This window comes from Strix aluco, chromosome 1 (assembly GCF_031877795.1).
Source record: "Strix aluco isolate bStrAlu1 chromosome 1, bStrAlu1.hap1, whole genome shotgun sequence".
NCBI lineage: Eukaryota > Metazoa > Chordata > Aves > Strigiformes > Strigidae > Strix > Strix aluco.
This window is the reverse complement of record NC_133931.1, coordinates 46,404,926-46,420,051: the sequence shown is the minus strand read 5'-3', so window position 1 is coordinate 46,420,051 and position 15,126 is coordinate 46,404,926. Positions and strand designations below refer to the sequence as shown.

The window sequence follows — 15,126 nt, the reverse complement described above, 5'->3', positions numbered from 1 at the left end:
CGTTGCAAGATTTTTAAATTCTCATGGAAGAATGGAAAATTGAAAAATGACAGTGTGGGAATACCCACTGTCATAGAGTGAGCCTGTCTTTGGTTTGCTCTTGTTAATGATGTGGTGGATTCTGCTGATCTGATCTGATCTGCATGGAGGTGCACTGGTGATCCCAGCTAACAGATTCAAATCATGCAGAACATGGTAAATTACCCTCTGCCCCAGCTTCCTCTTCAGGGCTTGGGAAGTGTCGCACACCCATTTTTTGTCCTGAAGCACTTTTCCTCACCCTGTAGGTTTCATAGGGACTGCTCTGCTGCTGGAGTTCTATCGACTGACTCCAAAGAGAGTTTGTTCCCTTTGAGAGCTCACTGTTCAAGGCTACAGGTGTTCTTTTGGAACACTTGAACAGTAACATTTTAGCAAAATTCACTTGAGTGAGGTGAAACTGCATGTAGTCTTGCTGATGTGAACATCTGGTGCATCTCCATACATCGTCCCATGGATCCTCTCCCTACAGTGTGTTCAGTTTTCTGTCACTGTGTAGCAAGAGAAACCTAAAATATGCAGTCCCCAAGAGATCATGGTTTCTATATTTTTCTCCTCATTTGTCTTCCTTATTGGTAGTTACAGAGTTAAAACAAACTTTAGAGTTGTATTTCAGGCAATGAAGCCAGAATGTCTGAACATTTTTTCTTTAAAATTGTGCTCCTCAGTGTTTTTCCTTTTCTTCTCTCCAAACTGCTTTTTGTTAAGAGTCAGAGCAGACTGGCTTTCTGCTTAGCCTCCCTCCTAGGCTGCCTTTGGCATGGCCAGTGCATCATCCATGACCATGTACATTCAGTAGTGATGTGACATAAATATATGCATCTGCTGTGAAGCTACTTTGTTAGGTCTGAAGATTAAGGGCCTTCACTCTGCCAGAGACTGTAGAGTCATGCTGAAGTTTTCAGAAGGCTCAAGATCTCAGGGTCTGTGGTGCCCAAATGAACGGGGAACTTCTTTTTACTTTTTTTTTTTTTTTCTTTTTAACCATCCTGGAATGCAGAGTAATGCAGAACATCTGCAAAGAACTGTGTCAAAACATGTTTTGATGTCATGGCATATGACATGGTATATGACTGAAGGGCAGCATCACCCTATGTACTGAAATAATAAACAGAAATGAAAGGAACTAACAGGGAAGCTGATGCATTCAGTGTGAAATGTGCTTCTTCATCTCCCACGCACTTGAAATATTTTTGTGGATTAATTGAGCTACTTCTTGTCTGGGTTGCAAGTTGGGGTGAGAGACTGACATCCCAGAGGTCTCCTGGAATTAAATAATTAACTATGGATGGAAGAGCAGATCTGCTAGGTGGTTAAACCAAAAGTTCCTCTACCTTAAGATCCCGTTTCTGGCAGTGACAAGAGCTACCAAAATGGCTAGGAAAAATTATAACAGAGCTAACACTTGATGATATTTCCTCGAAGTATTCTCCCAACAATCTCCCAAAGATCTCTTGACTCAGGGACTTTCTGAACCAGAACTAGTGTCTGTCATCTTAGTAGTTCTAAATATTTTTTTTTCTCCTACCGAGAAGTTACTGGTTATTTTTCTGAACCCATCCATACAATATAGACCTGTTTTGATCACACAATTGTGAAGCATCAGGCTTTTTCGGAAATTATGCCCACGGTCTTTGCCAGGTTTGTTCCATTACTGCTGTTGCCAAAAACAGCAAATCCCTGTGATTTCAAAGGTTCTGCTAACAGTAGCAGTGAGAGGTTGATGTCCCATTTGCCTAAGTTTGGATCAGCATTTCTTCATCTATCTACCTCTGAGGAGCCTGAAGATGTGGCTCCTGTGTATGCTGATGGGGTGGTGCTAAATCTGCCCATCCAGCTGCCTCATGGCAGGGCTGCTGGATGGCTTTTGTCAGAGCTTCTTGTTTCTTGACTGGGAGGTGAGGGAGGTTCTTGTCAATCACAGAGAGTTCACCAGAGATACTTCCCTGCTTAAATGGCTTGTTTTTCCCACCAGTCAGTCTTTCCTGCTGGCTTCACTCATTCTGGACCTCTTGTGAGGTCTGGAGGAATTAATTTGTTTGATCACAGTCCATCTAGCAGTGATTTTTGTCTGTTGTCTTCCAGTGGGTAGCACTTACCACACCAGTGCAAAGGGCAGATGTGACCTTTACGGGTGGAGACTAACCCAGCTCATCACTGGTACCTGATTTTTCTTGTACTATGGCCCTTCTGTGATCAACATTTTGAATCACTAGTAGCCAGCATGTTGCTGCATGTCTTTGTGAAGGTTTTTCTTACAGAAAATTCTGTTAAAGTGAGGGAGCATTAAGGGCCCTGGTGGCTGATTTACCTTCCTTTTAAATGGTGGTCTTCAGAGGAGGCATATTGTACATCCCAAATGCCTCTTCAAAATTCACACTCAGTGATATTTATCACTGCCTTTCTTTCTTCCTCGCACCTCAAGCCTTGTTTATCAGGGATTGAATTTATACTTCATGCCCCTGGGATGAATAAGCCCTCTGTTTATATTCATGGGGCCAGATCTTTCAAATGATCCTTGAGTCTGTGTCAGTGGATGATTTCGCTGACTTATGTATGAAGCTGATTATGTATGAAGACTACGGAGAGGTCCTGGAAGGAGCAGCTGACCATGCTAGACTGTGTTCCAGGACCGCTGAGCTGCAGCAGCCCTCTGAAACCCAGGCTCAGACTGCCCAGGGCTTTGCTGAGAAATGTACCTGTGTCTGACACCGATCAGGCAGTTACCTGGGTTTCCATCTTTATCTCCCTCGAGCATTGCACTGTTGGAGAGACCTCTGGCACCAAAGGCAAGCTTTGTTAGGCAGTCCTCAAATTGCTGTTTGAATGGAAGATTTCTGAACGGATCCAGACAGCAGTATGGTCACTCTCTGTGAGTGTGCATATGGACTTGTCTTTCAGTGGGAGAATAAAGGTTACCTTCAAGTAAGTAAACTGAAGTTTTTTAACACAAGCATTCCATAGGTACCTGCAGTTCTTACTCCTCTCTTTCTCAGGGTCCCTCCACTGTACAGTGTTATGCCTAGAATTGGTGGTTGAAAGATAACACTAGGCATGCTCTGACCCATGTTTTCATTACCGTAGTGTGATGTCTATCCATTGCGATGCTGAGGCTCAAAAAAGATGAGAGAGAGTCTGGTCAAGAGTTGTAGAATAGATGTACTGCTTATGCTATCAAATGTGCCTGTGGACTTCACAGCTTGAACAACCCATATCTGTTCAGTGACTTCATCTTGCCCGTCCCTCCTGTGTGCTGAAGGAGTGTCTCAGGGACAGCACAGCCTGGGCACCGTAGGGGAAAAGAAGTAACTGGACAGTGTTTGAAACTGGCTTAATTCATCCTGGTTGGGCTGTCACTGAAAAGAACCATCCTCCTTTGGTCCCTTCCTGTCCTACCTCCCTTCTTTCCATCACTTGTTCTTTCCTCTCCCTAGTATCTGCCGATGTGCTTTGGTGGCTTTGCAATTGGCTGGATTAGCTCATTGATTTTGTTAAAAACTAACACTGAAGAACGAGATTTATAAGTGCTCTAGACAGTAAAATGGGAAATGAAGGAATACGCATTGTAGGAATGGGCAGGATTGCAGCACAGTTATTGTTTGCACCTTTTAAAATACATATTATTGTAAGGTATTCTTGTTTAAGGTTACTGGGTATTGCCATGAAACCTGCACATCTGCAGGTTTGAATTTCTTGGGATGTAATTCTGCTTTGCAAGTGAAATAAAGTGAACAAGGACTTTAGCAAGTGAGAACTTCTGTGAATTATCCAAGGTGAAAGAGAACATTGCAAAAACTTAAAGTAAGCTTTTCACACAGATGAGCAAACAAGTAAACTTCTCTGGAAACCATAGAAATTGCTGTGATCCAGCCCATCTCCTCACCCACAGATTCTCCTTTCAACATGAAGCCACATATGTTTGATTTATTTTTGATTGACGTAACAATACAAGAGCCAAATGAATTAAAGAAGAAGCTATGTTCTGAACTTTAGTGTTTCATCACATGCCAGGAATCCAAAGTGTTTTGCCATGTTGTTCAAGAGAGCATTCTATTAGCAGCAGTAATAACAATTTCTGAGTAATTAAACTATCTGTGTGCATCTAAATAAACAAATAGATTGTGGTTCTGTAGAATGTGCATGTGTGCCAAGTGTGAGACTTGGCTAGTTGTTGACATTGTGCTGCTTTTAATGTAGAAGCATTCGGCTTCATTTAGTATCAGCTCCCAGTGTTTGTGCCAACTTTAAGACTGGCTTGCAAGAGACTGGTACCTTGGTATGGTGTTTTCCTCCAATGTCTGTTAGAAGCTTTCATATAGATACAGTTCTTGATTTATCCAGTATTTAAACTGTTTTATAGTCAGAGGTATTTAAAAGAAAAATCTTATTGGGTTGTCATTAACTGTCTTCAACCTGCTTTATCAGCTAACATATACGCTGCTGACCAGTAAGAATTGTCTTAAAATTCTGCACATAAGAAATGTGAAGTTTGGAAGTGATGAACAGTCTTACGAGCTGTCTTAATACCTTTTTTTTAAATAAATTGTTGGTGTGTTTCAAAACTGAGGTTGATTTTTTTTTTTTTTTTTGTGACTTGTTTTTTAGAGTGGGTGAAAATGCAAATTGTGCAGTATGTCTGGAGGGGAGAGGTAAATGCTCAGTTACTTTGAAGGCTGAGAATTTTTGTGGTTGGGAGAATTTGTTTATGCGTGCCACATGACTTGGGGTTGCAGAGGACCACAACTGCAGCTAGTCAGGCAAAACAGAATTCAAGTGTGAATATTCTAAGTCCTTGCCTTTAGGCATAGAAAACTAGTCCACGCTCACACTTAGTAGAAGTTTGCATATAAACAGACCTTAACACAGTGCAGTGAGTATTTGGAGTGACACTGTGGTGTTACAGCTTTCCCTGAGAAGGTGACAGTGGTGAGGAGTAATAGCGGTGACAACCATCTCTCTTCCTCAGCCAATCTCAAAGAACTTGGCAGAAAGGATCGGTTCTCCTACTTCTGCTTCTCAGATCTGAAAAAGGAGGTCAAGCTGTGATGGCTTGGACAGAAATGGCTTATGTACATCATTTGGGGGACTTTCTGGTGGAACCGTTTATCCTGCTGGATTTCATGAGAAACAGAACACTTTGCAGAAGCATTTTGCATGTGATGAAAATTTGGTTCACATAAAAGTGGTTTTGAGAACATTTCGGTTTTATATTTCAAAATTACTTTATTTCAGATTCAGTATAAAATGTAATAAAGACTGGGGAATACAAAACAGGGACAAAATATTTTCTTTTTTTGTAGAATTTAACTTTATTTAATAAACCTGAAAGGTTTTAGGGCCCAGTTTCTTTGGTTTGGGTTTCTTGAGGGTTGGGTTAATTTTTTTTGAAGTTTCTCATAAACTGAAACTAAAATATTTTGACTTATTTTCCAAAGGAAAGGCATTACAATTGTGAAATGGGCCTTAAAATAAACAAACAAATAACTAGTACAGCTCTGCCATTAAGTCCCAGTATCACGTTCACAGTTCCTCCACTGCTGCTTCTTTGCTGTGGGAAGACAATAATTTATATCAGCTGTTTTTCTTGGGATGCTGTGTTTTTCCCAACACAACTTGTGAATCAAAATGGGCAGCATTGGAGCTCTGCTGCCCCTGTCCTATGGCACCCAGTCTTTCCCCACTAACAACTCATAGCATTCGGCAGGTAGCTAACAATTCTCCCCTCAGTAACTGGAGTGCAAATCTGAGTGGGGTTAGTTGAAAAAGAGAGGAAATCTTACATAATCTTACAGCACAGACACAGGTCTGTCTGAATAGCTGTTGCCCTGGTGTCAGCTGCAAAGGGACGTAGAAGTAATTTAATTTCAGTGCAAAGTTGCTTCTTGTTTAGCACAGACAAAAGTGCTTAGAATCGAACTGTGGGGGTGCTGGTATCTGTTCATGTTGCTCTAAAACAAGACAGCCTTCTGTATCCTGATTGCCTACTGATAAAATGGGTTATCGGTTTTGCAATAATTATTTTCAGGCAGTGCATCTATCTTACTCCCTCTTTCTCCACATTTGCCTCTAAATGTGAATCACCAGCTTTTAGATGCTTTGTACCTAACATGTGCTCTTCTAACTTGGTCCCTGACAACTGTTGCTGTGAGAAAGGTTAGGGAGGGCAAACACAGATTCACTTTTAACACACTGTGATTATTCTGGTTTTAAATAAATTTATTTTGGGCAGTATCTAATTAAAAAAAAAGACTGAACAAAGTGAATGAGTTGCAAGATTAAAAAGTTCAAGTGTGGTGGGAGAGGGCTTCTTGTAAGCAGTTTGTGATTTCATTGGTGTTTGAAGAAGTGCAGGTAGGCTTTTGTCTCCACAGTTAATAGTATCTCTAAAGAAAAGAAAAATTACCAGAAAACCTCAACATGTCTTCTGGTGGGGCAATGTATTCTACTCACATGTAGATTTTTCACAGTTGGACAGATCTGCAGAGGGATGCACATCTTCAGAATGCCAGCATTTCTTTCTCCTCCAGACGCATTTTTATTTTTCTTTTTAATTTACTTTCCAGATAAATCTGGTGTCCTAATTGTGAAGATCTTGGAAATGTTTGAGGAGTGTACAATACAAATTGCCATCTGCCAGCAACTGGAACAGTCTCCTGCTACTCTTTCATCGGAGGATGCTGTCATCAGTGCAGGAGAACCAATACTCAAAGTCCTGTTTACAAGAGAAACAGCAGCTCACCTGAAGAGCAGGCCACAGGATGTCATCCACATCTACCCTCCATGGTGAGTAGGGAGAACTGGCCACGCTTGCCGTAGCGCTGCAGAGCAAAGCGGAGTTGGTAGAATGCTGGCTGTGTTGTTGTAGGAAAGACCTTGAAGGTGGTGGGGGGAGGGGGGGCAGGGGAGCAGGGCTCTCTTGTGGTCATCTGTGTCTGGCAACTGGAGAGACTTTGACAGATACCTTGAAGATAGCTCAGATAACAACTAAATGTGTATCATAATGCCGCTAGTGTTGCTCAGGGCTTCAGTTTTGTTTTCACTTAATATTTTCATGTTCAGAGCGATAGAAAGGCCTGAGCAATGTCTTATCAATGATAAGGCCAATAAAGTGCATACTTTCTGGTAGCAAAGTAGTTCAGGAATGCTCATCTTTGACTGTGAATATGGGTTTAATGTTTCAGTGGAAAGTCTGTATTAGCTGTATAGCATTCAGCAAAAACAACATGCAGCTAACAGAATGGAGAAAAAAAAAAGAAATGAGAGATTCACACTATTCTTAAGGAATTGGTAGACACCTTTTTGGTAGTTCCTCATTGCTGCTGCTGTCAGTGTTTTCAGTTCCCCAAATGCCTCTTCAGCGCAACCCTTTCTGGAATTCTTCAAAATGTTTGGTCTGCATTTGTGATTTTTTTCTAAATTGGATTACTTTCCTGATTTTAAGGGGTAGCATAAATTGATGAGATTTCTTGTAAAGCAGCTGGTTGTTGGTAGCTGTAGATTGGAAAGTCTACTCTTCATAAAAATTCAAGAGAACTTTGAAGTGGGAATATTACTCCTCTTTTCACTCTTCTCCACCCAAATTATAAAAGAGGAAATACTTTTCTTCTTATGTATTTCAGCATTCATTACCTGAGTTTAAGGCTCCAGCTGCAGTAGAGTCCTGTCTCTAGTGTTTGACCATATCCTTTTGCAAAATACTTTTTCCTGTTTTGCAAAGGTCCATATCTGGTTTTTATCTTCACTGATAGCTGCAAATCTTTTTTGGGTTCCCCAATTTGTAATTTCTTTCCCTTCTAAAACGTTGTTTAACTCTTTTTGGAGGTGATTCAAAAATTGAGGGAAGATACTTAATCTGTGGCTTATTATGGCTACAGATACAACTATTGATAGTTTAGATGTAAATAGATCGGTAGCTAAGGGAAATACAGATGAATATTAATTAAGTCTTAGTCTGATATGAAATGTCACTGCTTTTTTTTTTTTCTTCCACCCCTAACGTACTGTTTGTTCTTGTTTACCCTTTCCTTCAACAAGCTTCTTTTCATGCTTTACATTTGCTCTTGTTTCCCTCTGTTTTCTTCTTGTTTCTCGCTCCTGCAAACTTCCATCTTAGTTCCATTTTTCTCTTCGGGTTTCCTCTGTTGTTTTTAAACCACAAGGCATTGCATTTATGTTGATGTATCTTTCTGTATAGACCTTAACCTACAGAAAGATTTTTCTGCCAACAAAACAAAACTGTTTCAGTTAAGGGACGATTCAGCTTTTTTCCCCCCCATTTTTTCTTTTCCTGAACGGTTCCTGTCAGTATGCTTAGCATGTGTAAGTCCCAGACTGCTTCAGCTTATTCCACGTCTGCTTTGGGAAGATGTAACTCTGCACTGATATGATCCTTTCCAGACTACAAGCATCTGTAACTGTACTAGTGTAGTCTTCTTGTTTGTTTAAATTCTAAGATGTTCTGGACTTAAAACTCATTCCTATATGTATGTAAACTGAGATTTCTTGAGAAAAATTCACAGCTGTCTGTCTTCCCAGAAATAGCACTTTTTATTTGCTTTTGTTTTTTTTTTTAGTAGGATGTGCTTTTCATGTAAGCAAAAATTTATTTCATAAAACTACTGTGTTTGGACAGGGGATATGTCTGTGTTGTTGGAGTTATCCTTACCTATGAGGGTCTCAAGGCACTGTATAAAGACATTAGTCAGTAGTGGCAAAACTGCATTATATCTCATCTCTAGTCCTATTTTCTATTGTTTTGGAAATATGTTAATGTCAGTTGTCTCTGTTTACTCAACCAAAAGTCAAAAGAAAGTTGGGCTGGATACTGTTAAACTAAATCTACTGGAGGCGGGGAGTGGGGAGGATGAAGGATGTTTTTGTTTTAGATTATTATTTGGCACTTTTAGTTTACATTAATTGGAAATTGGACTTGTACACTTAATGGAAGTTTCCTCTGTCACATTTCCAAGCTTCTATTCTGTTAAACTCTTACATGAGAGCTCTGAATGCTGAAATGTAGTTTCTGTTACTCTGCATTGGATTTGTACTTCTGTTGTTAAAAACAAATACTGTTTGTGTTAAAACGCTTTCCTGTAGATTCACATGTGTGACTAGTATAAAAATGAATTAACTAAATGTAATCCTGACATGGTGAAATAACCATATTTACATATCTTATTGGTATGACCAGTCATAAGCAAAAGGGAACAAAAGAAGAAGTAGATGCAAGGGGAGACAATCCTTGAATGACCTGCGTGTATTTGGGACACTCAGCACACTGTGCCTTGTCATACTGTATCTTGAGATACTTGTATGGTAAGGCAGAATGGGATGAGATGGGCTGATTTATAAGTGGACTGCTTCTGCTGCTGTAAAGTAACGTCCTGAGAGTAGAATTTCCCAGTATCTTTAAAGTAACACCCCAGAATTATGTTCTGACTTTGCTTTGTGCTTTCTGACCAGGCAGCTGAGCAAGTAGGTGCAGACACAGAGGCTGCTGGCTTCTTTATGTGACTATTCATGAGCAAAATTTGAATGCATCATTTTTGGAGCCTCTGTAAAATTAGGCTTTGCTTTCATAACTGTATTTGTGTGTATTGTGAACTCAGTGCACAGCTTGGTATGTGAAACGTCTCTGGCAGTAAACTATCATAAATACTTTGGGAAGCAGTGTTTAGAGATTTGTTGATGTATTTGTTGGTATTTCTTTGCATACAGAATCCCATGATACTTCAGCACTAGAGTACAAGCAATTTAATTGAAAAAATAAAATGTTGACATGAGATAAGAATCTTATCAACCTGGACATTGCTCATGAGAGTGGTCCCACTAACTTTCAGAGGAGCTTTGTGTCAGAGTAAGAATTTGCAGGACTGAGTCCTGATTTCTTTATAACTGGATATGGATTTCTTCGGGTCTAGTGTCTTACAGTAAATATATACAGTCTTGAATGAAAGGGATTTCATGTGAGAATTGTCGCTTGCTATAGGGAAAGCAATCCCAGCAGGCCGATTAACATTTTCAAACCAGCATGTCTGGTGGAGGAAGGAGCTCAGCTGCCTGGCCTCTGAGCCGTCTGATGGGAGCCTGCTCCAATCTTGAGTCTACATAGAAGTATTATTGCAGTGTTGTATCTAAATAAAGACTATTAACTTGGATACATCACATGAAAATGGTTGCATGTTTTGAGCTGGAACTGCTTTGTTTCTGGCCAGCTGGGAACACAACAGGCAGAAGAACTCACCCTGCCTGCCTCTGCCTGCATAGGCTTGCCTTTGGTTGTCTTTGCAGTACCTGAGCAATTTCTTGGATAAAGATTTTAAATGAACACTCATAATTTTTACAAACGGAATCTGAATCATTAAATGTTTTTAACAGCTGGAAGAGCATATTACTGAGTGTAATTAAATTGATTACTAAGACTATTCACTTCGAAGAAATACATATCCAGCAAAAAATGAAAACTGCTTGATACTGCAAAGATGTGAGAGAATGGGAACAAAGGCTTCCTGATTCCACTGGTGGTGATTTTATGGCTTCAATACCTGGGGTTTTTTTTGTTTGTTTAATTGTAAAATAATTTACCATATCTAACAGAGAAAGTCGTAAGAGTTGCTATTTTTAGATACTTCAGGATTCATTCTTCTGCTGGCAACAAGGCTTGAGGATAGATAGTTTCCTTCAGATACTCCTGCCTCCTGCTTGTAGATAGGCCTGCTGTTCAATATTCAAGATAAATTAACCTGAAAAAAATGGTGCAGACCAGAATGCTTTTCCTTGCCATTAAATTCAACAACTTTGAAATGTTTTTCATGTATTTCTGAAGTTAAAATACTAGAAGCATGTTGATATTAATACAGTTGTTGGCAATAGTAATATAAATCACAAATCAGGTTTGATTTGGACAGGCTCAGAGATTGATCCACACCTGTTGAATGTGATGGTCTGGTATGAAACCTCTAGTTCAGGAGGTTCGCATGCTGCTGCTAACTGGAGGGCTGGGATGATATGAAAGGGACAGAACCACTTCGTGTTGTGTTCTTACATTGCCTGTAAACATAGGCTGTCTGCACTGCAGAAGACAGGATCCTTGGCTGGATAGCCACTATTCCCTATGCAACTTCTCTGTGCTTTAGGAAAAAAAAAAAAAAAAGAAGAGTTTATTTTAGGAACTCAATATGGTAAGTATATAAAACACTTAACTCTGTGACATCAACAAGCAACTTCAAAGTTGTTCTTCAGTTTCTCTTAACCTATGAAACCACAGGGAATCATAATTACTCAGCTTTGAAAGTGTTCCAGTGCCTGGTGAAAGTGTTTAATGTGGACTTCTCATTTCTGCTTGCATTACACTAGATTCAGTCTCTCCTCAATGAAAGGGGTTTAGAAGAGTTTGAATTATTTACTGCCATGAAGAGCTCATACAAAACATTGCTGCAGATCAGCTGATGTACGGTGATGAAACCTTGTATCTCAAGTTGTTTAAGGTGGGCCAGTGATGGAAGTTGCTGTAGAAGCATTCAAGCAAGCTCTGAGCAAGTTTATATATGGGAAGCAGTCTATCTTTGTGGACTTATGTATTCTACTTTAGAATTATCCTGGATGTGCTGTAGGCTGTTTTGCTGACTCAACAACAGGACTTATCATAAATGGGTATGTTACTGTGATTTTTGAATTGTCTTAATATACTGTCTTACATTGCATAATCTTGGTGAGCAATAACATTACCAACACGGGCAGCTAACATGAAATAGGTGTTTTGAACTAGTGTGACTGGTGTTAAAGAGGGTTTGCCTTCCACCTGATGAAGATAGAGACTTTTTATCACTGTTGCTCTCACCAGTCAAGGGAAGCATTTAAGAACATTGTTACGGAATACTTCCCTATCACAAGAAAGATCATGTGAAAGTAGGATCTTGGGCTTCATTTATTAATGAAAAGCAGAAATGACCTGCTGCTGCTTTGTAAGAAGGAAAGCATCTATATCCTTTAAAATTTTCTCATTCCATAAAAGCAAAATACAAATACAAATTAAAGACATGTATGGAACATCTTGCATAAATTCAGTTTCTCTACTTATTCCAGAGAGGCAGGTTCTTTGAATGCATGATTGATCAGTTGGACAAAACTGATCTATGTTCACCATCTTCCTTTGATGAAATCTAAGCATTTCTAAATATATATATACACATACAAAAGGCAGATCCCTCCCATCGGAAAGATGTTAGCTCTGCCTTTACATTCTTTCTTTGAAGATGTTACAATAGCAGAGTGGGAGAACCCTGATAAGAGGGACGAGGCTCACTCAGAAGATAAAATTCTACAAAGCTTCAGAGCTGTAAAGCCAGTGTGGGCACTATTACTAAAGTACATACGGGAATGGCCTTGGAGCCAAAGATCAGATCATATCATCTGCTTGGAATTGCTTCTCAGAGATCATGCAGTTGTGAAAATTGAAGCTCCTTTCAGAAGAAGCTGAAGCAGCCACAGGTTTCTTGCAAGTGTTAGGATATACCTTTCCTAGTGCAATCACTTCAAAAGAGTCTTTTGAGAGTAGGAATACATATACTTTTTGTGACCTGAAAGTTGTCTCTAACAAGCTTTAATATAATGTCTTCAATATTTCTGTTGCTTTATCCATTTTGACAGGGTAGTCCTTAGGATTTTACTCATTCTATTTTTAAAAGTAAATTTGATTTTTTTGTCCATCCTTTCATGTAAAGGGAGAGCTCTGTAGAGCTGCTCAGGTATATCCTATTTTGTCTCTAGAACTAAAGAGATAAGCCATTAGTAGTATTTGTGTTTGTTCACCTTGCATGTAGAAAATCAAAATAACACCATTTCTTAGTAATCAAATCAATGAATAATTACGTTCCTTCATAGATGGATGACGTAATTAGAAAAACACAGAATTACAAAGCTTTGATTACAAGAGGAGAACAAGTCATTTATGCCATTTCTGTGATTTGTCACAACCATTTGAAGCAACAGATGCCAGGTATTTCGGATATGGGCTATGTCTAATAAACACTGTAACATGATCATGCTTTTACAGTGAGATAGACTTGTTTATTTTTATAACTATGGCATAGATAGATGTATTATACGAATGTCATACATAAATTATTAGTACCCTGAAAAATAAAGATGAAAGAACTGCTCTCTATGAAAGGGGTTTTCCATGGAGAAAAGAATGGAAACACATTTGGGGAAGATGGAAGCATCAAGATAGTAAATCCAGAGTTCTGTAGAAGATTAAAACTAGATTTTTAAACATGACTGTCTGTCTCTGCGCTAATAGCTGATGGTATCTTGACACGCTGAAAAGGGGGACTTTCCACTGTATTGTACCAATGAAGTGCTGGGTTTTGTTGATATGTTTGTTTGCTTTCAGCCAAATCAGATGGGTCAGAAGTGAGTGGTATGTTTGCGAAGCAGCAGCTTGGTTTTTAGATCAAGGTTGAAATGCACTGTTGTCGGCACAGAAACCTCCAGCAGGGGTAGAATACATCTCCCTGTCCAGATGGATGTCTGAATTGGGTACGTGCAGTCAGTTGTTATGCTCCGGGCTTACACGAGCAGCGAGGGCTATCCAGGCAGCCTGCATGAAGCTTGCCTAACAGCACTGTGTGTGGGTCTCAGGAGGTAATTCTGTGCTGTGGAGGGAGCCTCCATCAGGATGACTTTCTTCAATAAAGGCTGTTTCACTTGTAAGAATAAAGAAAGTGTAGAAAAGAGGCAGTGAATGTAAATAGCCTGTTTTATGCTGGAGGGGTGGTTTTTTACATTTTTCTTAAATACTAGATACCGTCCAACATTGATCCTACTGGAATGATTGGAGTGTCCAGTTAATGGGAAAAATCTTAATCACCTCACTGTGGTGCTTACGTGTTGAGGAATTAGCATACATTCAAGTCCATGGGTTTTAGGAACAGAAGAAGAAAATTATGTTTTTAAACATCCATTCCTTATGTTCAGTGCTGCTGTTTATGTTTGAAAGTTGTTGGAAAAAATATTCAGTGAGAATGAAAATGTCCCATCCTAATAATCACAAAATATTCTCATCCTGAAAATCTAATAATGTGTACTTTTTTTTTAATGAAAGGTCTGTACTTGAAACTTTCCAGCTTTTATAAGTGAGGAAATTCCAAGCATTTTGTAGTGACAGATACTGTTAGTGGGTAGTTGTCCACTGACGTCAAAAACAGAGGATGGCGAACAGCTTTGTTCAAGTCAACGAAAAATGTACAGTCTTGGATAAACTCTGTGTTAGCAACGGAGCTATCAATGATATACGAGCAGCTTCGCATGAGTTCCCATGTGCATTCAATCCAATGCTAAATTCCAGATCTTGTTTAATGAGCAACTGATGGAGCCAAGACCTGGCACTGCACAAAATCCTGCAGTCTGCTTTATCCAGTCATGAAGGAAAAACAAGCTAAATAAGTTCAGATGAACAAATTCAGAATTACTGCAGGGTTATTAAAAAGTTGTGATTTGTATTCCTCTGCTAATGCTTATGACTAACACATTTGGGACGTGTAAAACAATACTTAATTTGTAAAAAGACTATGTGCCAAAATTCCTGCAGTAGTTTAACCACTAAAGAGCAAGTTTTGACTGTGTTGAATGGGTTTGTTTAAATGTTTATCAGTAATCATCTAATCTTTTTTTAAAATTTACATTTTGAAAAATCATGATTTCTTCTTGTTGGATTGCTGTTCAGCACTTTCACTTTGTGAAATAGATGTATTTCCATAACTCATATTGGAGAAAGAATTTTTAAAGTCAAGTGCCATTCTCTTTAGCAGGTGTGATTTGCTACTCTAACAGTAGGTGTGTAGTTACAGTAAAATTTTTACATGCAGTTCTGTATGCAGTTATGTTGGGCTTTGAATATGCTGGATATTTAATACCACAGTGGGTTTTCATGCTAAGCATGTTTGTGTCCTTATGCAATTTTCTACGGGCAAAGAGATGGATAAAGTGTGAGTTTACCAAACTGTCATGTCTGGCAAGTCCCTTCAACATGAAGGTATGCTTTCTCAGACTCCTCCTTGAACGTCATATTTAAGTGTAGGTAAGCAA

At 39.2% G+C, this 15,126-nt stretch overlaps 1 protein-coding gene across 5 annotated transcripts in view; it reads left to right on the top strand.

The window, feature by feature from the left end:
* Positions 1 to 15,126, top strand: part of SPIDR (scaffold protein involved in DNA repair) — a 205,366-nt gene that overhangs the window by 74,495 nt on the left and 115,745 nt on the right. For all 5 annotated transcript variants that reach the window (XR_012622636.1, XR_012622637.1, XM_074819713.1 and 2 more), the window contains exon 8: positions 6,603 to 6,822. Coding sequence is in view for 3 of the 5 variants with exons in the window: in XM_074819713.1 (XP_074675814.1) it covers positions 6,603 to 6,822 (220 nt within the window). In the remaining 2 variants the exon portion in view is untranslated. The remainder of the gene's footprint in view (positions 1 to 6,602; positions 6,823 to 15,126) is intronic.